Source organism: Hydra vulgaris, chromosome 02, assembly GCF_038396675.1.
Source record: "Hydra vulgaris chromosome 02, alternate assembly HydraT2T_AEP".
NCBI classification, from domain to species: domain Eukaryota; kingdom Metazoa; phylum Cnidaria; class Hydrozoa; order Anthoathecata; family Hydridae; genus Hydra; species Hydra vulgaris.
The window spans coordinates 23,919,666-23,945,437 of record NC_088921.1 but is presented as its reverse complement, the minus strand read 5'-3'; the positions used below and the strand labels follow the sequence as shown (position 1 = coordinate 23,945,437).

At 27.9% G+C, this 25,772-nt stretch overlaps 2 protein-coding genes and 1 long non-coding RNA gene across 3 annotated transcripts in view; 2 read left to right on the top strand and 1 right to left on the bottom strand.

Annotated features, from left to right (window-relative positions):
- The window catches only part of LOC100214999 (abnormal spindle-like microcephaly-associated protein homolog), a 106,177-nt gene extending 98,519 nt beyond the window's left edge, over positions 1–7,658 (top strand). The window contains exon 27 of the mRNA XM_065790353.1: positions 7,431–7,658. Coding sequence (XP_065646425.1) covers positions 7,431–7,658 — 228 coding nt within the window. The remainder of the gene's footprint in view (positions 1–7,430) is intronic.
- LOC100213271 (uncharacterized) lies at positions 7,342–13,166 on the bottom strand. The gene is made up of 4 exons (XM_065790354.1): positions 12,566–13,166; positions 11,684–11,959; positions 11,251–11,508; positions 7,342–8,328 (listed from the first exon to the last, which is right to left on the bottom strand). Exons 1-4 carry the CDS (start codon positions 13,026–13,028, stop codon positions 8,105–8,107), a joined length of 1,221 nt encoding a protein of 406 aa, XP_065646426.1. The 5' UTR covers positions 13,029–13,166; the 3' UTR covers positions 7,342–8,104.
- A 10,562-nt stretch (positions 13,167–23,728) lies between these two features.
- Positions 23,729–25,016, top strand: LOC136076451 (uncharacterized). The gene is made up of 3 exons (XR_010636280.1): positions 23,729–23,856; positions 24,630–24,740; positions 24,839–25,016. It is a non-coding gene; the product is annotated as an uncharacterized LOC136076451 (long non-coding RNA).
- The last annotated feature ends 756 nt before the right edge of the window (positions 25,017–25,772 follow it).

The following is a 25,772-nucleotide window of genomic DNA, read 5'->3' as shown; positions in this document are numbered from 1 at the left end:
ATTTTAAAATGCAAAGCAAATTTTGCTAAGTTTTGCTTGAATAACTTTTAATTAATCAAAACTTACTGGCGTATAAAGAATAAAAAAAAACCTTTAGGGAATTGCGATGTAAAATAGTTTTTGTCTTTATAAACAACCGTAACTTTAAAAAAATTTTGTTTTTTTCAAACCCCTTGGGAGTTGCGATGAAAAACGTTTTTTTTTTATGTTACAAAAGCGAAACGATAAAAGCGCTAAAACTTTTGTAAATAAATGTAGTTTTAACTTACGTTACACAAATTCAAAATTAAAATGTGGCTTAACTAAACATCGTTGTTCAAAAATCTTAATGTATAAATATAAGATTTAATATTCTTTTACATATAATATTACAAAATTTAAGTTTTCAAATTAAATTTTGAAAAAACAAGACTTGATCATGTTTTTGTTAGCTTACGTTACATGAAAATTGCAAAAGTTATTTTATTATTTTTTTGAAATATATTTATTTTTTAAAGAAAAAAATCTGACCAACAAGAAATTGAACATCTTAGCTCCATTATCACTTTAAAATATTTCGGAATATACAAAAAAAATCATGGGTAAAATAACATTCTACAGTGGTACTTTTTTTAACATGCATCAATGAGAAAAACCGTTACTTTTGGAACTATAAAAATGACTTAAATACATTTATTTTAAAACTGAAGGTATATTTTAAATAAACTGTCATGTCTACATCAATATTCATTTGTTAAAAACTGACAAAAAAGCGTTTAAAATTTGACTACTTTTTCAGTTTTCGCCGTGGAATTGCCCATATATATATCTAAAATAAAAAAATAAAATTTAAATTAAATTGCAAAATTTAAGAGAATCACAAAATTTTACCAATGGTTAATTCATCTTATAAAACATGGCAGCCCTAAAATTGCTTCTTTTAGTCTAATTTTTGGTACACATGATCCTAGGTGATAAAGGAATACAGGCAGCCTTGAGGAGAATGCTTTTTGTGAACTTTTTTTTTTCTATTACAATCTGAATCACCCTAATATATATATATATATATATATATATATATATATATATATATATATATATATATATTATATATTTATACTACTGTGTAGTTCAAAACTGTACTAATAATTTATGCACACTTTAACTTTTAAATGTTATTTTTATTTGTAGAGTTTACTGTATTAATTGTTCTTCATGTATAAATCTTATACGTGAAGAACATTTCTTCATATAGCTAAACTCTCAGTTGTAATTAGTCACAAATAAATGTCTATTTCAGTATGATCTTATCGCTGATATTTGATGTACAGCTAAATTTTTATTTATTGATATACATTGTAAACTGACCATATTTGTTTTTATATGTTCAAAGGCAAAATTTTAATGCTAGAACACTTTTAAATATAGCTATTATTGGAATTTCAAATTTATATGTTATAACAAAGTTATTGATAATAAAAATGTTTAATTTAGGTAGATTAATTTTTTTTAATTAAAGCTGGAAGTAATGCAGGATAATGTAAAACTAAAAAAAATTTTGATCGCAAAAACTTTTTTTTTTTTTTTTTTAAACATCTTCGCTTCCAACAAGGCTGCAAGCAACCACTAATTAAAGTTGGAAGTTACTGAAAGAGAAAAGATGGAGATTGTTGAGCAAGATAACAATTGAGGGACAACTTAAAGGATTGCAAATTATATAAATCAGGTAAGCAAGATGAAGGAAGCGAATTCCAAAGAGCTGATGTTTGAGGAAAAAAACTAGACGAATAAGCGTTTTTGGAGCACTTAGAAACAGTCACAGAAAAAGGATGAGACTTAATTGCATGACGAGTAACACGAGAATGAATTTTAGTAGATGGCACAAAAGACAATAGCTCTTTAGAGCAGTGCCCATTATAGTATTTGTAGAAAAGAGAAAGAGAAGCAACATTACGACAATGTGATAATGGTTGGAGGTTGGCTGCAAGAGCAGGTCCATCTATGTTTACAATGTGTTTTTGCAACTTGTCTAAAAGAGAAAAGGCATCATTAGAAGAACTGCCACAGATATGGCAACAGTATTCCATACAAGGCTGGATTTGGGATTTATAGAGATAGAGAATAGAATCCGAAGTAAGAAAATGACGAGCTCGATAAAGAGATGCAACCTTAGTAGATGCTAATTTTGCAACTGATTTGATATATGGCTTCCAAGAAAGATTGGAAGTAAGAGTTAATCTTACAAGATGAAGAGTAGGTGACTCATCGAGTACATCACCGTTCATAAATATAGGGAGAACTAAATTATTGCAATAACGATTGGCTGAAAAAAAATTGAGTTTTATCTGTATTGAAGTTCACCAGCCACTGTGAGCCCCATGCTGTAGCAGAAGTGAGATCCTTTTTAAGCTCAAATGCCCCCTCCAAGCAATCAGAGAGTGTTGATTTCTTATCACAACAAGAATAAATGGTAGTATCATCAGCAAACAATGCCACCTTAGATGTGAAAATATCTGGAAGACCATTAATGTAAATTAGAAAGAGTATAGGGCCAAGGATAGAACCCTGAGGAACCCCTCAAGTTACAGAACAAAAAGAAGAGTGCTGTCCATCGAGGACAACTTTTATACTAGGATTGGAAAGGAAGGAATCAATAATCTTAAAGATGTTGCCAGATACACCATAAGAAGAAAGCTTATGGAGAAGACCAGCATGCCAAACTTTATCAAAAGCTTTTAAAATGTCAAGAGCGATGGCCTTAACCTCTCCACCTTTATCTAATGCACGATAAAACCTATCAGTTATTATTGTTAGCAAATCAGCTGCAGAACAAGAATATCAAAATCCATATTGATGGTTAGAAGGTAAGTTATTAGATTCAAGATGAGAAATTAAGTGTTTGTTAATTAAAGATTCAAAAACCTTGCTTATGATAGGAAGAAGACTAATGGGACAGTAGTTAGACAAATCAGATCGCTCTCCAGAATTTTTGAAGATAGGGATAACAGATGTTGCTTTCCAGCAGGCTGGAAAACAAGACTCTGATAAGCACTTGTTGAATAGTTGTTAAACGGGCCACAAGCTGTAGAAGAGTCTAGACAGGATATCACTTTAGATAAAGAAGCTGGAGTGATATGAATGTCAAGCAATGGATCAACCTTGTTGTTGGCAATATCAGGTAGAACGCAACTAGTGGAATCAAGAAATAATATTAATGAAAAAAAATTTTTGAGATGAAATACAAGATTTCATGACCTGAGAATAGCAGGTTTTGGCGTTAGACAAAACCTTTTTACAATTGTTTCTAGCAATAATAAACAGACGTCTGTTTTCTGGAGAATTGTTTTGCTGATAAATATGAAAGTAACGGTTTCGATTGGCAATTGCAGCAGCACAGTGTGAGGAAAACCATGGAGGAGAATGAGGGTTGACCTGGAATCGTTGAGAGGGAACAAAAGATTCCATGCCAGCCTGAATCCAAGAAGTTATGTAAGAACACATTTGTCAACAGGAAGACAAAAGGTTTCTACCCAAGGGCCATCACAAAGAAAATCACAGAAAGAATCCCAGTCAGCTTTACTGTAGTTGTAAGAGGTTCGACAATAAGGGGATTCAGGTGATGAAGAAGAATGAGATAGTTTTCAGTTTCTCCACATTCACCTAAGGGTAAATTCGAGAAACTGAGCACTGACTAGGATCAGAAACAAGACAAGTCGAGTAGATAAGGTAAATGATTTGGGTTGTCTGGAAAGCGAGTTGGAAAGTTGACTATTTGAGTTAGGTATTGAGAAAGGCAAAAGTTGTGGGCTTTAATCCTGCAGAATCACTGACACTAGAGCCAAGCCATTCAGAGTGGTGAGCAATAAAGTCACAACAACTATATTAGCTGATGGATAAAGAGAGAGGGCTTGGTCAATATGATCAGAAATAACATCAAAAAGAGTGCAGTCTTGAGATAAAGGAGAGCAATATAGAACAAAGAGAAAGGCAATAGAGTGAAGTGGTGCTAAACGAAAGCACATGAAAGAATAGTCTGTGGATTCAAACCTAGTTTCACAACAAATGGGTGAATTCTTACGAATGCAAATGCCCAGACCAAACATGTGACTATTGGAGTCTTTACGAATTAAAGGTAGATAACCTTCAACACTAAGATCACAAGATGAGACAGCTGAACTTAAATTAGTCTCACAAAGAGCAAATAGGTCTGGTGAACTTTGCAAGAGATAAGACTCAACAGAAGAAAAGTTATTTCGAAGACCACGAATATTAGTGATTGATAGGTTTAGAGAACTTGATAATGGTGATGGTTTTTTGTGTTTTATAGTTTTTGGTACTTTATTCATAGTTAAATTAGATTGAAGAACTTGACTCAAAGCATAGATAGTACTCATAACACTGTTTAATAGCCCAAACAATTGCCGTATCACTACTAATAAACCCTAAGCTGTAACAAAGAGCTCCAAATGTGGCCTCCGCAATGCACACCAAAAGTACCAACAGGGGCGCCATCCATGCGCAACATGGCACTTTTAATACTTTGATATTTTTCAGCTGTTGATGGAATCAGTCTCTCTGAGAGCTACCACAGAGTTTGGTAAACCTGACTACCAGCCAGCCTCTAAGCCATAAAACTGAGTTTTAGAGCTGTACCCTCATTAGGAAATAAAAGAATGAATTGCCTAGTCATAAAAACAGGGACACAAGCAAAACCCATAAGTCAAGAAGATCCAGCATTCAAAAACCTAAACTGGAAACAATTTATTAAAAATACATCTGGGCCAGCCTAATAGATAAAGAAGGGGTGCGAGGCTGGTCAACAGATAGAATCTGTTTACCCCTTAAGTCTTTGTCTAGGAGACCTTCTACAAGACAGTAGCCAGGTGCATTTAATATCTGCCCAAAATGAGTATTTTTATCGAGACACCATTGTCACATCTAAAATCTTTACATCTTTTATTTGTGATATTTGAAGCAATTTTCATCCGTCAAATCTTACCTCATGCTAAATTCACCAGACCTACTTTTTTTTATCGGACAAATTTAAATTTGGTTGTTTGGATCTCAGTGTTGATGTCTTTTTGAATTTGCATTGCTGATTTGATTCATAGTGGTGTTGATCTTTTTATTTGCAAGTGAAAGTGTTGAACTTTTGATTTGCAAATGAAAGTGCTGTTCTTTTTATTTGCAAATGAATGTGTTGTTCTTTTGATTTGCAAATGATAGTGTTGATCTTTTGATTTGCAAATAAAATTGTTGTTCTTTTGATTTGAAAATACTCCAATTGTCACACGCTTGACCTGGGCATTTACATACATTAAAATTTGAATTCTGCGACTGTAATATTTTATGCTTTTGTTTCAGTTTTCTTTTTGTTTTTTATAGTTTCCGTTCTTCCTGCACTCTTTTTGATTTTATTTCTAATCAAATTGTTCAAACTCTTTCTTTTTATTTATCTGCCTATATTGTTGTTTTTAGCGGCTATGCTGACACTAAACCTTAAAACTTTTAATTTTTTCAATCTCCTACTCAGATTTGCGACTTGATTTGTCAAATAAGCAAAAGGTAATGTTTTAGCAAACCAAATCTTTGCCCTTTGCTTTTTGACCTATATCACGTCTCTGATCCCAGCTTATGCTCAGTTTCTCCTCATACTTCTTACAATTATCTACCTTATATATGAGTATTGATTTCCTTATTATTCGCTAAATTGATCCATCCAAAGGAGTAATCTAATTCACTCTGTTCTTTATTTCTCACTTTAACTTAACAGCTTGTGGTCCAGATAACATTACTGTCGAATTCTTGCAAAAAAAAGTGTTCTCCAGAACTTATTTATTAAATAATCATTAACCAATTAAAATTGTAATTAAAATATCAAGTCATCAATCCGAAATTTTCACTTTTTCGGAACCCAATGAAATAAACAATATTTTGCAAAGGTTTTTGAGCCAGAGAATATATAATCATAGTCACTAACAACAATTATGACCTTTATCAATCAATGTGCAACAGTAGTTTAAATAGTGTGATTTTGAAATATTTCCTAATAAAAATACAAATGAAACCATTTAATTACTAAAAATTAAAACCAAAACGTATTTTTGCGCAAACACTTTCTTTTTTACACTTTATGATCCTATTATTGTATAGATGCACATTGTGTAGTATTCAAATGGATAGCTAAATGGCTATAAATGCACTTTGCGTAGTATTCAAGTAGTAGCCAAATGGTCATAAATATACACTGTGTATTATTCAAGCGAATAGCCAAGCAGTTATAAATTCACATTGTGTATTATTTAAGTGGAAAGCCAAATGATTATAAATGCACATTGTGTAGTATTCAAGTGGAAAGCCAAATGATTATAAATATCACCTGAAATGTTAAAATGTTTGATTGAAATAGTTTTTCAGATGTTAAAATGTTTATAAAGCAGACCAAGAAAAGTCTTATTTTGGAAACGGCTGCATTGCACTGCAAGGAACCTTGCAAATGGATTCGGATTATTAGTTTTATATACACCAATTATGTAGCTGCAACTAGGTATGCAACTATGTATGCAATTATGTAACTGCAGCTAGGTTGTTAATAGTATTGCAAATAGTTTTCAACTTAATATTAAATAAATAGATGATCTGAGACATTGTTGGTTTGAATGTATGATTGATGTATTATTGGTGTAATAATGTTGATTATAATGTTGATTGATGTATTAATGTTGATGTATTATTGGTGTGCCATTATTTGATGTGATTATTTTCATCACGTTATACACCACACTGTTATATATCACACCATTGTTGGCATGATATATTCGATGCATGAATCTATTGTTTTTTTCGCACCCCGTTTTTTTATCAAAATATAATCTTTTTTTTTTTAATTTTAAATAAAAAATTTATAATTAAGCAATAAATGTAAAAATGTAAAGCAAATAAGTAGACAATATCTATAGTTTTTATGTAAATATTTGTTTTATGTGTATTTGTGTGTATTGACACGTTACAATATTTTATCGTGTTTGCATTATTAGAATTATACGAGACTCTACAATGTCTCCATTATCTTCTGAAAAAAAGGATGCAAAGTGCCTAGAATATCCTAAAATTTTAATTTCAAAATAGATATTGCATTGTTATATTGTATATCAAATTAAATTTTGATCTGCAGTATATTCATTAACATCTTTAGCAAAAAAAAAATCCTTTTTTTAAAGTTTTTTATTTTTAAAAAATTTGAATTATCGTTGAGCTTGGATGAATTGAAAATAAATTTGAATCCTGAATTTAATTAAGCCGCTTTACTAGAGAAGTATTTAATATGTTAATATTATATAAAAACATGAAATACGACCACTGTTTGTGCAAAATTATTTACAAATTTCTATTTTAATAAAAACTTTATGAATTTAAATACATTTTCCAAATCTAGTTTTTTTTCCATTTAGGATATTAAAAACACCAAAAAAATTTCACAAAAAGTACTGTCTTTTTACAGTTTGTTAAACCGCAAGAAACAGTTAGACGCTCACCGTCAAGTTCAAAAAGAGAAAAAGAAAGATCTCTTTAACGGAAATGCCAAGTGGCATCGAAGAACAAGTGCGATTAATACCGAAGATCCTTTTACCGCTATCCATTTATTGATTAATGCTCTTGAGATTGCGGTTAACGTTTAAGTTGATGGGCAGTCGGTGGTTTAAGCGGGCGGTTTACAAGCTACTTGGTTCATCGTCTATCGGTTTTTCTCTTTTCCACTGGTACACAAGAGACGGAAAATAACTTGCAGCTGTGAAATCAGGATGCCTATAAAAACTACTCAAACACAATGTTTTTTGCGCTTCATGTGTTATTTGAGTAAAAGACAGAAATGACGTACGGTACCTAATCTACACTGATTTTTCGATTTTAATTGTTTTTTAATAATTTTAATTTATATTTTATTTACACTAATATTATTATTTATTTGTGACTTTATAAATAATATAATAATATTGTATGGAGTTATCTTTAGATGAAAAATCTCCACTTTTTGAATAGTTTCTTGTTTTAATAAGGCTTTGATCAGTAAAGCTGACATCGTTTTTGCCACGTGATTTTTATCTTTATTTAATAAAAACAATGTTTATGAGCAAATGTATTGTACTTTAATTTTTCTTGAGCTGCATTGCGATAGTGATGTTTTATCAAGTATACACGAAGTTTTTTTATCACACAATAGTTTAACAAAACATTGCAATTCATTACTGCATGCTGGTGGTATGTCTGGCTCTGCACGTATTACCAATATTTTCCCGCTGCTGCATGTTAATTCCAATCCAGCATATCCAACTCGTTCAATAACTGATTCTAAAATAGTTATATTACGCGGATATATATATATATATATATATATATATATATATATATATATATATATATATATATATATATATATATATATATATATATATGTATATATATATATATATATATATATATATATATATATATATATATATATATATATATATATATATATATATATATATATATATATGCATACATACATTTATACACGTGTTAATGTGTTTTATGATGACTTTCCACTCATCCGTTTTTATACAGGAACGGGAAAGGAAAGGGAAAAATAATCACGTGAGTATGCGTAATATAAGTTTTAACTTGTCCGAAGAAAACTACGCATGCTCACGTGATTATTTTCCTTATCCCGTTCCCGTAAAAAAACGTTTTAGTGGAAATTGACCTATAAGGTTTGTTTTGCTCACCTAAGTTCAAATATACTTTTAAGGAAAATAATTTTCCCAAAAGTTTTTTTATTTGAACCGTAATAGATTTAAATGCATAGATTTGCCTATTTAAACAATGTGTATGCCCTCATTTTTAGTGTGACGCCACAGTAAAACTTCATTTCACGTCAGCAAAATATATCGACTTCAAATATTTGAAAAAGCTAAATAAATCCTATTATTTAAAAAAATATTGTTAAAACAATAGAAAATATTAAAACGATGACAGTATTTTTATATCATAAAATACATATCGAATGAAATTTTTAAATAAAATATTTAATAAAAATCATTAAATTTCAAAAACTGCGATACTTGATATTAACATTGGAATGTACATTAAACGAAGAGCAAAGTCAATATGTCAGAAGTTATAAATAGAAAAGTGTGGAGAATTAGTGGTGCAACGTCAAGGACATGCGTTACTACACCAGACTTGTTTATTTATTGGTTCCATGAACATATTATGCTTCTAGCTTTATTTTGGCTTATGTTGTTTTTGGCCTTAAACTAAATTAGTTTTATATAACTTTTATTTTACTTTATACTTATTGATGATTTTATTTAATTTTTATTACTTATTTTCCGATGTTCTTCCTTTTTTTCTTTAGTAAAAAAGAATGATTTGTTTTAAGAAAAAAGAATTTAATAATCCCAATAACATAAACTAAATTATTACACGTTAACATAATATAATTGATTAAATTATACAATTACCATCGTAAGATTTAAGTTTCAATATTTTAATAAAACAGTTAATAAAATGTTTTAACGTTGTTGTCATTTAAAACACAAAAATAAGGCGCAACCGCAACAACATTTTAATATTTTATTACAATGCTTATGTATATTGAAACCTTTTAAAACTTATTCAAGGATTTTAAAAAGTTTGATGACGCACATTAAACCTACTAGCTCTTCAAAGTTTGGTATTCTTTATTTTAAAATAAAAATACAAAATTTTAGCATAAAAAATATTTTATCTTATTAAACCTTAATTTCTTGGGCTTTCTTCTTTTAACAAAGATAAGCAATTTTAATTAGAGAAGTGAATAGTTTTGATGTGTAGATTTAAGATTTTTAGCTATAGAAATAAAAAAAGCAAAGAAAAAAACAAATATATTCATAATTTTTAGCCTTTAATGTTTCATCTTAATAGAAGTTGTATCGTTTATAAAACAATTGGGTTTAAATGCTAATACAATCAGATAAGAAGACATAATAATAATTGAGTTTATAACAATCCTGCTTAAAAATAATCCTATAAAAAACCAAACAAACTAATAATGCACTTTAAATTACTTTTTAATTTATCTTTTTTTTAAATATATTAAATTATATATATTATATTATAAGAACAGTAGTTTTAAAATGAACTAAAGTACCTAATTCGTAATGAACTAAAGTACGTAATTATTCGAGACGTAAAAACTTCCTGTTGTTATTATCCAACATAAAAAACAGAACATGCGAGGCAGTACAAAGTTGGACACACAACTTTTTTGATTAAGGATTAGGTCGGGGTTTACAATAACTAAAGTACACGATAACTAAAGTACACGATAACTAAAGTACGCGATAGCTAAAGTACAAAAATTCTTAAGGCATAGTCTTTATAAAAATAAGAAAATTTGTACATATACGATTGTGTTATTCTCAAGCCGTCTAGATGACATAAATTTAAATACTTTAAAATTTGATAATGAGCAATCCCGAAACTAAAAATACTTACTTGAGTCATATCAATACATATATACTCTTCCATAGACAATAAAGGTCTATTTAGTTTTTTACTTTGAGCCTTATCGAGAATATGTCTAAAACACGGTCTAATTTGATAAATATTAACAACCTATTTGTGTTTGTAATTAGAAATGCGACTCAACAAAATAATATTGTCTCTCTCAAAGCGGTCATAAATGAAAATGTTACTCATCAAAATTTTATTGTGTTTTTGCGGTCATAAGTTAAAATATGTAACATCAAAAATGTCGTTTTGCGGTTGTAAACTCTCTGAGTTTGCGACCGCAATTAGACAAGAAAAAAAAACTGTTTTGTGGTTGTCTAAAGAAACAGATTTTTTTCCTGTTATCTTTTTGCGGTTGTACAAAATTTACAGTTCTTCGTTGAACTTAACAAGTTTTGTTTATTTTCTATTAAATTTTCTTCTTCTTCTTTTTTTTTTTTTTAATCAAACTTCATCATAATACAATAAATTTATTTTTAAGATTTCACTAGAAAAAAAAAATTTATTATATTTTTACTTTGTTAAACATATTATATATCATAAGTCATTTTATTTGTTTGCTTAACTGCATGTTTCAATATAAACCAATAGACCTGAAGAAAACTTCTTTCTGTCTCTTTTATATAAGAATTAATAGTAGAAAATTATAAGCTTTGGATTTGTTTAACAAAACTTCATCAAAAAATATTATCATATATACTAAATAAATATTTAGTAGCAAAAATAAATTTTTACCTGAATTTCTCTTACAGAAATATTCAACTTTTAAATCCGGACGATCTTTGCACGCGGTAGGTAAGTAATAACTATCGGCATATAACGGGCAGTTTGGTTTTCCTTCGCAACTCTGAGTTACAGCGCACAATGCTAAAGGGGAAACACAATCTTTACCAGCAAATGAAACTTTATTAATTCTTAAATGATAGGAATTGCTTTTACAAGCAATGTTTTTATCTTCTCCGTGCTTTACTTCTATTTCCTTTATAGAATGCTCTAAAAGATATACATTAAAATTACATTATTAAGTGTTGAAAAAATAGTTTATTATAATAAAACTGAAAATAAAAATAATAAATCAACAAACAAGAACAATAAGTTTAAAAAATGGTAATAATAAAATGTATCAGTTAAAATTAAAAAAACTGATTGATTTAAGAATGACTCATACCTTCGCTCGTTAAGCATACGTATTTTATAACAGTTGGACCAACATTTTCAACATCGCAGCTGGCTGGTTGTTTTTTATTTTCTGCAAGATCTTTTAATTGAAACTTGCAAGATGATTCATTATTACATAAAGTTTGCATTGTTTCGAAAGAAACCGCACGATTACAACCAACTTTTTTGACATGGTTTACTCTTTTAATAGAAATTAACTTTGCTTGCTTACATTGAAGAGTGATTTTTTCATCATCGGTGACTGTTGTTCTTTTGTTCGATGATACTATTAGAGAATGAAATGTGAGAGTCAGCGGTATGTTGAGGGTGTGATTGGAGTAATAAAAAAATATATATTTAAATAAAGAGAGATAGAAAAGGGTAGAACTGTAGATATAAATTAAGGATAAAATATAAATTATAAATTTAGGATATTTTATATACTATAAAGTGACAATCATTGCTTATTTTTCTAATATTCATTGGTTGAAGGAAAATGTTATAGATCAGTAATTAAATTATGAATTTAGCATGATTAAATAACCTGAGGGTTTTCAGGTGTCCAAGAATAACAATTTAATAACGTTTAGTTAAAATAACTGGTATAACATTTTGTGTGATTTATATGCTTATTAATAAAAAAAAAGTTAGAAATAAATTATGGGTTGGGCACAAAACGACTTAGAGTTTCTTGCATTTTCACAGAATGTCACTATTTTAAACATTTTCGAAAAAAATTCAAAGAGTAATACCGGAGATGAGTTTTTACTTCATAAGGCTTTGTATTTTCATAAGCTAAAACTAAATTAGTAAAATGTTAAAGAAAAAATGATTTTAAATTTTCTAGAATGTTTGAGACATTGATTTGAGTAATTTTTTAAAACTTACTAACCTTTGTGCAAAGTTTTTGTTTTCAAGTTAGGTTGCCCTATGCATATAACTCCCTCTTCTGCTTTTGGAAACTTACGACAATCAAGTTGTTCAGGCCAAGGTAAGTCTACTCGTTTTAGTATACCTTCGCAGCCAAACTTTGCTTCTTCGCATAAAGACCGACATGGTAAAATTGGCTCATCCAACATAGTACACATGGGTATAAAAATTGAACACAAAAACAACGGTAAGTTTTTAGCGCAACCTGTTTCAATTAACTTTGTGTAATGGTCCAATCCGGATATTGCATCTTCTTGAGAAATATGAGATAAATTGTTAGGAAATCTTGTTTGATTATATAGCTTACGACATTGCGGAGCGTAATTGCTCTCACAGGTTTGCGAATTTATTCCATACAAAACATTTATACACACAAAAATCAGTGTAAAAAAGTTTAAAACATTCATCATCTTTGAACGCAACATTTTGATAGTAATGATCTTATTAACTTTTTGTGACTCTATCTAAATGAATAATGCAGCGTTTATTCGAATTTATTCATGAATGCCGTTGTTACAAACAGTTTCCATTGACATCGAGGCTGCGAGTTTATGTGTTTACGATTTGAAAAAAAGTAAATATCTTTATTTGCGCAATTTTTGCAAATCTTGATTAAGGCACTTAAAACAATAAACAACTGGCGTCTCCTAACGTTTTAAGTCCCTCCTTTAATTGCTCATTTCTCGCTTAATCAAATCCTAATTTATTTATTTTTGTATTCTCAATACATTTAACCTTAGAATCAATAATTTTTCATTAAATTTTAAAATGTATTTTACTAAACATTTATTCAACAAGAAAACGATGTTTGATAAAGAACCTCTTAAAAGTTTTATTTCTTACTTAAAAGTAAATGTTCGAAATTATAGGACAAAAGTGCAAAATTCAATCTTTATGTTACATAAAAATCATTTTTTAAATTCTAAAATCATTATTAAAAAAGTATTCTTGCTGACGGACACTTTTTGCAAATTTAACAAATAATTTAAAGTTCTTGAAAAGAAATAAATTCCCCAATATGAATAATTAAGTTTTTACAAAAATAAAATTTGTCAAATTTTGCCAAAGATAAGCATTCTAGAGACGATTAGAAACTATTGTTTCTTTTGTTGCTTAGAAATCCATTGTTTATTCACGAAGTCTAACTCAATGATGTGCGGTTTTTAGTGAACAGACCAAATGGTCTTGTTACCATGAACCGTTTTATATCATATTTATAAAAGAAAAGGAAGAAAATGAAGAAAAATTTGTAAAATCTAAAAAGTAATAAAATAGAAAATAAGGTAGAAAAGATGAGCCATGAATAAATCTATAAAAGTCAATTAAAAAATTTTATACTTTAATTTTATACTTTTTTTTTTTTTACTTTTTTTCGTTTTTATTTTTATTTTTCAAGTCAGTTTTTAATGTTAATATTATTAGATTAAATAATAAAAACTTAATCCAAAAATGAGGTGAATTTTAAAATTGCTCAATCTAACTTTTATATGAAACCTTTACATGAAACTTTTACAACTTTTGAGCAATGAATATTTATATACTGAATTTTTTTTATAAAATCATTGGCATTTACTAGGAAATTTTATGAGATCTATGGCAAAATATACATTTAGCTACAAAATTTAAAAAAAATAAAAGGTTTTGCATGCTCTTTGTTATTTTCAAAATTCACTCGTTTAGCATGCTTCACTCGTTTCGCTTCTGTTTACGATAAAGAAGTTTATGTTTATTTTTATTTTATTTAAAAACTTTCAAAACAAGCAACAAGTGTATTCTCTTACATCCATAAAATAGAGAAAACCTAATAACTGATCTTTTGTGCGCGTATATTACTTTCATATAAAGCGATTGTATGGATTCGAAATACCGAAATTTTGAGATAAAATTGGTTTTTGTACCTAAACATTGTAAATGAAGTTTATAGGGAAGAATTAATTAGGGTTGCATGACCAGAAACGGAGGTTGTGTAAGAAACAATGGCTTATAAAAAGCAAAGAATTTAAACATATTGCGAATGAACTTAGACACTCCCGTCAATAGTTAACTTATTCAACCGTTGATAATGAATGTAACCAACCATTAGACGCCCCTCATTAGTTAATTTAATCACCCGTTGCTAATGAACGTAACCAACCATTACAGATAAACTTTAAGCAAAATATTTAGAAGTTTTGAGATAGTTAAGTAGGTTTTAGAAAAAATGTTATTGGTATAAATTAAAGGTAAATAAACAGTAAATAATAACTAAAAACACATAAAACTTTAATTATTTTTCTGTTTTTTATATAACAGTTTTATTTATTTAACGGTTTCTTAAAAATTTTTGCGTTTTTGTTTTGGAAAAATTTAAATGATTCACTCTTAACATTTTATTCTTTTATTTTATTTTTCCTTTGTTTACCTGCCATCTTATAATCACAATTTGATCTTAACTTCATTTTCCTTTAAAGCTTGGTATTATTTTATCTTTAAAAGTCTGAAAAATGTCCAAAAAAAGTTGGATTATCATATTGACTTGAGGATAAATCATTTCAGACATATTAAAATGCAGAATAAACTTTGTAATCCGAATTATCAAACAACTATACATTTATTTAAACATTTATTTAGAGTCTTATAACTGTTATTTTATTTTAAAAGTTGTAAAGTTACATATTTATAAGTGATATTTTTTATTTATATACATAGAGCTTAAAAATATGTGTACTAAACATCTAATCTGTTGTAACTAATAACAGTTCTTTCAATAAAGTTATCTTAGAGAGTGCAAAACAACACAGCAAACAACCACAACTTATAAAACTAATGCTAACATGCTATCAAGCCCGTTGACAATAATTTTAAAAAGACAACTTATTACAACTTATAAAAAAGCACTGCAACAAATAGGATATCATTTTTACTAAACTAAATTTATAATACTTATTTAAATAGATTAAGGTTAACTTGATAGGAGGCTCTGATTACCTGGTTGTTTTAAAACACAAAAAGTATTTAAAAAAAGCAAATGTTAAGTTAATTTGTAAAAATCAATTTATTAACTCCAGTTACTTGACATGTTACGTAAACTAATTTTTGTAAAAGTATTGCTTATATCTCCTTCAATAAACAAGACCAGTCAATAAATATTTTTTCAACCCAGGTATTGGCTGATTATCTGAAAAGAGTCACCAAATAAATGCGTCATCAAGTTTTTAATACGGATTGTTAAAACAACGTGTTGTGTCTGATAAGTGAAAGCTTAAGCTATTTCAAAATCAAACTAATTCTTTGTTTGCTTTTATGCAATTTTTCTATACTATTTATTAAACCCTAGTTTAAAATTAGGAGTTTAAGCATAGATTTATTACTTACATACATTTTACATTAGGGCTCCGTCAGAAAAAAGCGAATACAGAATTTAAATGCTTTAAGTTTCAAATAATTTCTCTTAAATCGTTTTGAATGTGCAAAGATTTTTTCAAAACTTTAAGTGAATAATTGTCTGTTTTAATCAATCCATAAAATGTGCATTTAGGTATACGAGATACAATTTAAGATTAAAAAGAGTTCTTTGAAAGCTATAATTTAGAATTAGAAATAGTTTTTAAAGTACTTAACTCAAAATTAAAGTTTTTTCATTTTAAGTCTACGCATAACTTTCCATCACTTTTTAAACAAGAAACAAATAACTTTTAAAGAAACAGGTGACTTTTAAAATGGAAATTCTAGACAACTTATGTAGAGCTAAAGCTAAAGTCTATAACTAATTTTAGTTACTTTATCAACACTTTATGAGAGGTATTGTGATATATTTAAACTATTTATCCGAATTCAGCGTAAAAATCATATGTGAGTACGAGATATTGTTTTCTTCTATCAAAATATATGTGTATTTCTTATTTATTTTATATTTTATTTTACTTACTTGCTTTATTTCTTATCTTAATATTTATATTCCAAACTTTTTTTTGTAAAAAAATTTGTCATAATTATTTTCTTCCTTATCATCAGCATCATGTTCATTCGCTGCATTTTTTTACTTCTTCTATCATTTGTTCATCTGTTAGGTACCGTGCTCATTAAATTTTCATCTGCAGACATGACATCTTCAGCTGTTGTATCTGGAGGGTAAAAATCAGGGTATCATGTTTTTCTATTTAATCTTAAAGCTCTTTAAATGGGTTGCCATCTTTATCCAAATGGGCAGGTTTTTGCTGATCTTTCGAAATTCCTGATTTTGAAAAACTAACAATAGTAGAGGTTTTTACTTTTTGCCATACAAGATCAAGCATTTCCATTGCATCTAAAATTAAAAATATCGGAAGATCTTTTCTTTTCTTGATAGCTACAACCAGTCTTTATAATGCTAACCTCTGTAATAAACTTTCAAAAAGTGTATAACGCTCTGATCCATTGGTTGAAATTTCAACGTGGTATTCAGTGGTAAAAAAATGAGCTCAAAAGATTTTAAATTTTCAACTTTCCGGTTGAGCAATAATTTATAATAGGTGCTACTTACAAGTTTATACCTGAATAAAATTGTAGGGAGATTTTTTTCCTTCCATGACGTGATCATATCATCTGTACAAGAGTTACCCTCTCCCATACCGTCTTGAAAGTAACATTGTATCCGTTTTTCCATCAGACGCTTAAAATCCTTTGATATTATTATTTTCAGCAAGTTCTCGCATTTACTTTCAGAACTGATGCTAATACTGCTGCGTTTCTAATCCTTACATTTAAAAGCCATTTAAAAGCAAGATTATCTAAATTTGAAAATGATCTTTTTTTAATTCTCATACGTTTTGACTTTTTCCTTTGCGTGTTCATAGATTCGAAAATTTTTTCTTTATTTTTGATGTTAAAAGCGTATAATTCATATATAAGCGTATAAAAGTATAATTCGCTATTATGCTGATAAAACTACCTTTAAGAATCTGTATTTTGCAATTTTTCAGTCTCATCTCAACTACTGTTGTTAAGTTTGGGGACAAATTGGCAACTGTGGTATTAATAAATTGTTACCAGCTCAGCGTCAATCAATCCAAATAATAAATTTTCAACTCCATTGAACAGAAACTTCTTCAAAAAACTTCAAATTTCTACTTGTCAGCACTAGTTAGATTTGCTTTGCTTTTGACTCCCTTAATAAATGACTCCTTTAAATCTTCTTTTTGTTTTTGACTCCCTTAATAAAAATTTATCTTCGTCTATTACAACCTTTTTCACTGAAACCCAATTTATACATTCACATTTAACTTGAAACATCAATAATGGAAAACTAAATGAACCTCCCTATAAAACTTTGAGGTATGGTAAGTATTCAAATAGAGATCAGTGCATCAGTGAATGGAGTCGAAGTCTTGTGTGCATTGTGAATGAGTTTGAAAAATTAAAACTTCAAAATAATTTATCTTTATTTCTTTATTTAAGACAAAATAAATTTGAATAAATTATAAAAAAAACTATTTCAACTTTTTATCATTATTAACTTTTTTTAGTTTTCTTATTTTTTTTTCTTTTTACTATTTTTGTAAATTTTATTGTTTTTGTCATTATTGTTTATAATTTTTATTACTGCTATTTTTATTATTACTATTATTATTATAATTATTATAAATACTACTATTTTGGCTGTTACTTTTGCTCTAATAATGAATAAAGTTATTATTGTTATTATCATTATTTTTTAAATTAATATAATTAATATAGTTATTTGGTGTTACTCCTTTGATCAGGTTTTTGCATGAGTGACTCCTTCTTTGTCAATCAATTTTTTTATTTTATTTTTAATAATGATACTATTTTATAAAATTATAATATTTTATTATTTATAGGTATTCTTGTTGTTATTATTATTGCTGTTATATTACTATAATTATATGATTGTAAATTTTGAGAAAAATAAATATCCTTGTTGTTGTTGTTGTTGTTGTTGTTGTTGTTGTTGTTGTTGTTGTTGTTGTATTTTTTGAAACGCCGAATTTCATAGCAACCTGAGACTTTAAAGATCTTTCTCCAATTTCCTTTAAAGCAGCGTTCTTTTCTTTGATTGATATTTTGTTAACTTTTCTCTTTACAGCAACAGCAGCCATTGTAAAATGTAAACACAATACGCCACTTTTGTTATACTTTTCCAATGCACGTTAGCATAACTTGTACTATAAACTTTTTTATTTTCAAAACTATTAATAGTGTTTACATTGCAACGCGGTTTAAATAAACTTTCAAATTTTGACGGGAAACTTGGCTGCGCTTGAGGGAAAAAGTTTAAATTAATTAAAAAAATAATAATAACTTTTACGATAATTTTGTTTTAATTTTTCTTCTAAAGTTTGAGTTATCAGAAGAACATTAACCACGAGAACAGATAAAATGGTTCGAGCTAACGGGGGTTGGAGTTATTGATTGATTAATATGAGAAAGTATTATTGAAGTTAAAGGGGAACGTGAAAGTACTTCGAGTTACTCGAAGTTTGAGTTATCCGGTGTTTGAGATATCGGGAGTTCACTGTGTGTACATAAGGGATCGTTCATAAATTATGCAACGCAAAGTATATTTAAAAAACAGAAGTAGGAGATATTAGCTCTTTTACGCGACAATTTTCATAAAATTTAAAGAGTTAATTTGATTTTTTATTGAAATTAAGACTCTGCGAGCGAAAACTTTTGACCTTTTTTGTTTTGTTTATTGTGAAAGTTTGCGTTATATTCATGGACGATCATGGAGTATTCATGGACGATCCCTAAACAATTATTTTAAAATGAGATAAGTTTAATCGAATGAATGTTTAGAGGGGTTTCAAAGTGAAGGCTAATACACTTGGACATATGAAAATAAATAATTTCCAGTATAAAGTATATTCATAAATATCCTATTTGATCAACCCTGGTTACAAAGAAATGTATAAGTGACGGTAATTGCATAAGTGACAGTGCATATAAAAGTGACGGTAACCGTAAAAGTGACAGTGTATACTTGCTGAAACTAAGATACAGCTATGAAAAATAAAATCTTTCAAAATATTATTTTGATTTATTAGTTTATTAACTTATTAAATAATAATTTATTAATTAAGTTGTTAAACAGTTAACTTGTTTTTTTTACTGTTCGTTTTTATACTTATTGCTGTAAAGGTTTTATGTTTTGGTCCAATCAATACGTTCAATAGATGACTCAAAAGATATTTTAAATTGGTTTTAAAAGTTTTACATTTTGACCCTATGAAAAAAGTTTATAAATAGGCTAGGTGTGTACAAGCGCAACAGATTAAAAAGTATCCTAGTTTCTCAGACTTTTTCTTGACACTACAATCCCTTGTAATTTCAGTATTGGTTGATTTTTTATATTTATTTTTAACTTATTCTATTTTTTTTTAATTACCATTTAATGCATACTCTATTTTCAATAATATTGTGCTGGCAAAATATTAGCAACAACGATATTTGAGTCATACATACTACATACATACATGCATACATACATACTACATACATACATGCATACATACATATTGCTTTACTGACATAAGTGGTAATAAGTAAAGATTTGTATTCGCATGAAGTACATTTATTAGGTAGTGGTTAAATCAATGAATAAGTATGGTCTGATAATATAGGTGATAAAACATCTGAATTAAAACTAACACTTTGAAACTCTGTGAAATCGACTAATCCAATGTTCTCTTTTTAAGCTATTTCTTTCAAAATTCGGAAACAATACACTCGGAATAGTAACTCACATCTGCACTCTGATAGTATTTTCCCTTCGTGAAAGCGCGCTTTAAATTTTTTAGCTTATAGCAACTATAGGTACATTCTATTACAGCACAACTAACTTTCATCTTAAATATTTTATCAGCTCGCAACTGAGAAATCAAGTATTTGCCCGTCTCTTTGTTCCAGGACTTTTCTAGCGCAATATTATTAATGGCAGAACTTTGCCCGAACTAGTGCATTTATATATTCTAGAAAGTATCTTTTCCTACTTCATACTGTATATTAAATTGTAAATTTCTTTATTTAGTTGTGAATATTTTGCTCATGACTTGTAATTTTCATTATATTTTTATACTTTATACGTTAATTTTATATTTTATAAATTTCTAAATTGTAGCAAGAAACAAACAAAAAATGACACTCTGGAAAAATTCCTTTAATTTTTTACGAAAGAATAAAAAAAGAGAAAAAGAAACTCTCAATAAAGCTATATATATAAAAATTTTATGTTTATAAATTTTTGCAACCTAAGAACTTGTCATCAAGCCCTCTTCTTCGATTGCATTGTTTTAAAACTAGGTTAAGCTCACCAGGGTACGGATTCACAACTTTTGCGTAACTCTTGCGTAACTCTTGCGTAACTCTAACTGAGCAAAAGTTACAAAAAACTTACGCAAACTATTAAATTAGAGTTAGAGTTCTTGCTTTATAAGCAAGAGATCCAGGTTCGAAACGAGCCTTGGACATATTTTCGCGTCACGGTAGGGAAGGAGGCGTGGTTAAACGCAGCATTTGCGTAAAGTTAAGGTTGCGCATGAGTTACGCAAAACTTAGGCAAAAACTTACGCAAAATTTAAAGCAAATATTTTATAACTATTTTGTAAAGGAAGCAGTTAGTGTTACTAATTCTTTATTTTATTAATACATACAGGGCAATGTGACCAAACAGTAAATGCATCTTTTTTTAAAGACAGGGGCTCACATTTACCTACAAATATTTTTTTGTTGTTGTTACTATATTTAAAAATATAGCAAAAGCATATAGGGGCCATTCAAATAATACGTGACATTCTTACATAGTGTGGGGGTGTTTGAAAGTGTCACCAAATATCACATGGGAGAAGGGGTGGTTAGCCATAGTGTTCCATGACAAAATTTTTAAATTTTAAATTCTAATCACAGCAGAATAGTAAACCTTAAACAAAAAAAAGTACAAACTCAAAGACATAATTGTTTAAAAATAATGTCACGTCACAAAGAGGGCGGGGAGAGATTGTTTAAAATGTCACATATACAAAGAAGGGAGTCTAAAAACAGCAAAAAAGTGTCTTTTATTATTTGAATAGCCCTATATAGCATATATGTGCAATTACTTTTAAAAGTAATAGCATATTAGTTTATTTGAAACTATTTATAAATAAACATTATGTTGTCAGAAATATAAAGAACATTCTAAAAATATAAACAAAAGTTCAACAATTTTTCTATAACATATTATGAAAAATACATTATTGTATTTTTCATAATACGTAATGGAAAAGTTATATTTTTCATAATATGTTATATCAACTAGACTCATACATTAATGTATTAATCTAGTCGATATTAATCTACATTCCTAACTTCGTTGCGTACAGTTTCAATTTCAATATTAGTTAATAAAAGTTGAGTTTGAATTAAAATCCACTTGTTTTTTGTAAGTTTTTTTCAGTGATATTTCAGATTGAGAATTTGTAATACCATTTTTGCACGAATAAAAACATGATTCTTATATTTGATGGATCGAGTAAAGTTAATTCTGTGAATCGGGCACATACAGTATAAAAAAGTTTGATCATTGACAGAGTAAGTATTGATTAAGTCACAACAACAAGTATTGTAGTAGGTTTTCAAGACATCAAATACAGTACAATCTAATAGCTACAACCAGTGTGAACAATATGCTGTCATCTCAAAAATTGTAATACTATTTTCAACAGCAACAGATAATAATTCTAGTGAATTGTGAAAAGTGCTATCACTCCATTTGGACTAACTGGTGGATAAAGGAATTTTTTATGGAACTTCTGCTCTTTGCAATAACAAAGTACAACAATGAGAATTTATATAGAAATACAAAATAAAAGATCTACCAAAACAATTTAAACTATTACAGAATATATTTGTTATTTGCAAATAACAATATTATTGACCAAGGCTTTGAAAAACAATGCTCTTTTTTTAATAATTTAAATTATCCATAGATGTTAATAACATATCCTGGAGATCGAGGTTCGAAACGAGCTCTGGACAAATTTTTGCGTCACGGTAAGAAAGGAGGCGTGAACTTTCTGGTTAAATGCACTTCCGCGGTGCTCTGTGACAAGATCGTTGGGACTTCTTGGGGCACCTAAAAAAAACAAAAAAAAAAATTATAAATTTAAAAACAAAAAAAGATGTTTGAAAAACAAATAAATTAACTACATATTTTTGTGAATATTGTATCTATATTAGCACACATATTTTCTCTCTCTCACAGAGAGAGTGAGAGAAAGGCTCTCTCTTTATGCTAGTTATGCAAGTTAAAGTGTATACTTCAATAATATTATTGCATTTTTGTATAGTATAGTATAGATAGTATAGTATAGATACAACCATAAGGTAGTATAGCATGGATACATCATATAGTTTTAAAGTATGACAGTAACTAGTTATTAACTTAACTTATTTAATAAGTCATTGGCATACCAGAAAACTATATGATATATCTGTACTATGGTCGCTCTCCTTGTTTTAGCTAGGCTATGAGAGAGTAAACCATCCATTATTTCGATTGTATGTATTTTAACCTTAAATTGAAGGTGAAAAGAAGTTTTATAAAACAAGTTTATGTGGCACATCTAAATTTTTGGTAAATATATTGCTATTGTTGTTGTTGTTAAAAAAAAATTATAGTTGAATTATCTTAATGTAATTGCTACAGAAACGTTTAATGCTTAATGTTTAATGTTTAACGTCGTTTCATTAGTTACTAGGCTTTGAATGAGCGCATTCTCAAAATGCACTCGGTCATTGGAGAAAGATCTCTTAAGAAAGTTAAAACTTTTTTCCTTTTGGAATTTAATTATTATTTTAGATATATTACATAAAGAATCATACTAAGATAAATAATCATCGTTAAGATCATATTATAATTGAAGTAAGTATATAAAATAGCTATATATACATTTTTATTAGATAAAGTAGAAAGGATTTTAATTTTTTAAATCGTTTATATTTTGTTTGTTTTAGTTTTTCTATTAGCAGTTTTATTTTTATTTTTTTATTTTTTAGAAAGAAAATAGGGGTATGGATGTTATTTAAAGTTATACTAATGCTATTTCCATAAAATTGGTTATTACTACTTTGAAATTTCTGTGATGCTATTAACTATTTTTGTTCTTTTTTAGAAAATTTAGAAAAACAAATTAAAATTGTGTCAGTGCCAACACTGATATGGCATGTCACATGTAATTGTATGTAAAGTTTAAATTTTGTTATGAGGATTACAGTTCTTATGAAAAAAAAAAGAAGGTAAATAGTATTGTTTGTAAATGAATATTTTTCTTTACTTTGAATCTTTTTAAATTTTCTCACATCATTTTTAAAATTTTTGTTTGCACACGTTTATTGCTTGCATATATGCTTTTTTGATACGTATGTGTATGTGGTAATAAGTGCTTTATAGTTGTTTTATCAATGTGTTTTTATAATAATGTAAAGTGTTTTTTTATTGTTTATGTATGTGTTAATATGTGTTATATAATTGTTTTAAAAATGTGTTTAAATATGTATATAAGGTATATATTAAACTTTATATACATATTTAAACACATTTATTGTGTTAATAGTTGGTATATATGTTTATATTATGTTGTTTCCGTGTTTTAAACGTGCTGTGACTTGGTAAACGTGTAGAGCAAGGTTTGTCAACTTTTCCAGCCAAGTGATGTACTTATAACAGAGAGTTACATGATAGTGTTTAGTGTCAAACTATTACAGCTTTAGGTCTAGCTATTTTCAAGCCTTTATTATTAATTATTCTAAAAATACATAATAATGTATTTTAATAACATTTTGCTTAATATTGTTACTTATGTTCTGTTATAATGAATGTTATCTTACTTAAGTTATGTTATATACATATTACATTAACTTATGGTGTGTGCTATTGTTGTGTGTTGTTGCTGTGATGTTTTTTTGTTATCTTTTGAGTTTATAGACATTTGGCTTATTTTCATGTTGGTGTCTGTTGTTAAAAATGGTAAATAGGTAGTTTTAGTAAAATTCACTGCTTTTGTCTTTAGCGCTGTTTACTACATGATTTTGCTATAAATATTTTGGAATTTTGATGTTCCAGCAAAAATTATTTTGTAAAAGACAACATGAAATGATAATATTTTACAACTACTACTCTGGTAAATCACAACAGCTTTTCTCTATAAAATACATTGATTTTTGTTTTTTGTTTGTAATGTTTTTCTTATTTACTTATTTGTTACATTTTTCATTTTAGATTTATCAGATGATGTATTTATGTGGTAATAGAAGAACAAAATATTGTAAAGTTTTATGAATTTTTTAAAAACGTTGACTAATAATTTTTTTGAAGAAATAATATTTAAGTTTGCAAAAAAGGGTTTACAACGTTTTCTTTAATTTTTCTTTGTTAGCAGTATGTTTATTATTAGAATTGCAGGTTTTTAAAAATTTTTTAAATTATTATTTGCCAGCTGATATATATATATATATATATATATATATATTTATATATATATATATATATATATATATATATATATATATATATATATATATATATATATATATATATATATATATATATATATATATATATATATATATATATATATATATATATATACTTTTTTAAAGTCATAAGATTTATGTATAGTTTATTTTAAATGACAGTCTGTTATATATAAAAATTATTTGTGTGTGCTATTTAGAGTAAAAAAAAATTATATAGGAAAGATTGCAATCTTCAGGATTCGTTTAAGATTTTTTGTTACACTTTCAATTAAAAGTAAAGTTTAAATGGATGATATTAGACTAGAAGCAGATATTAGTTTAGAAAATGGAAATGTTAATAGGCAAGTTAATCGTCGCAGAAATGAAAGAGATAGGCTTAGGCGAGATAAAATTAATAATCAACAAAATGCTAGAAATGCTGCTCGGCAAGCAGCAAATAATTCAAACCCAAATGAGGAGAGCTTGGTAAGGCGAGTTGAAAATAATTGTCGCAGAAATGAAAGAAATAGGCTGAGGCGAGATGAAATTAATAATTGACAAAATGCTAGAAAAGCTGCCAGATACAAAAGAATGCATTGTATTGCAAGAAGTAATACTATTCCAGATTAAAATTATTTAGGAGAAATGAATTATATTTGTTAGCATTGTGATGCAAAAAAATTTCCTGATGAAACACA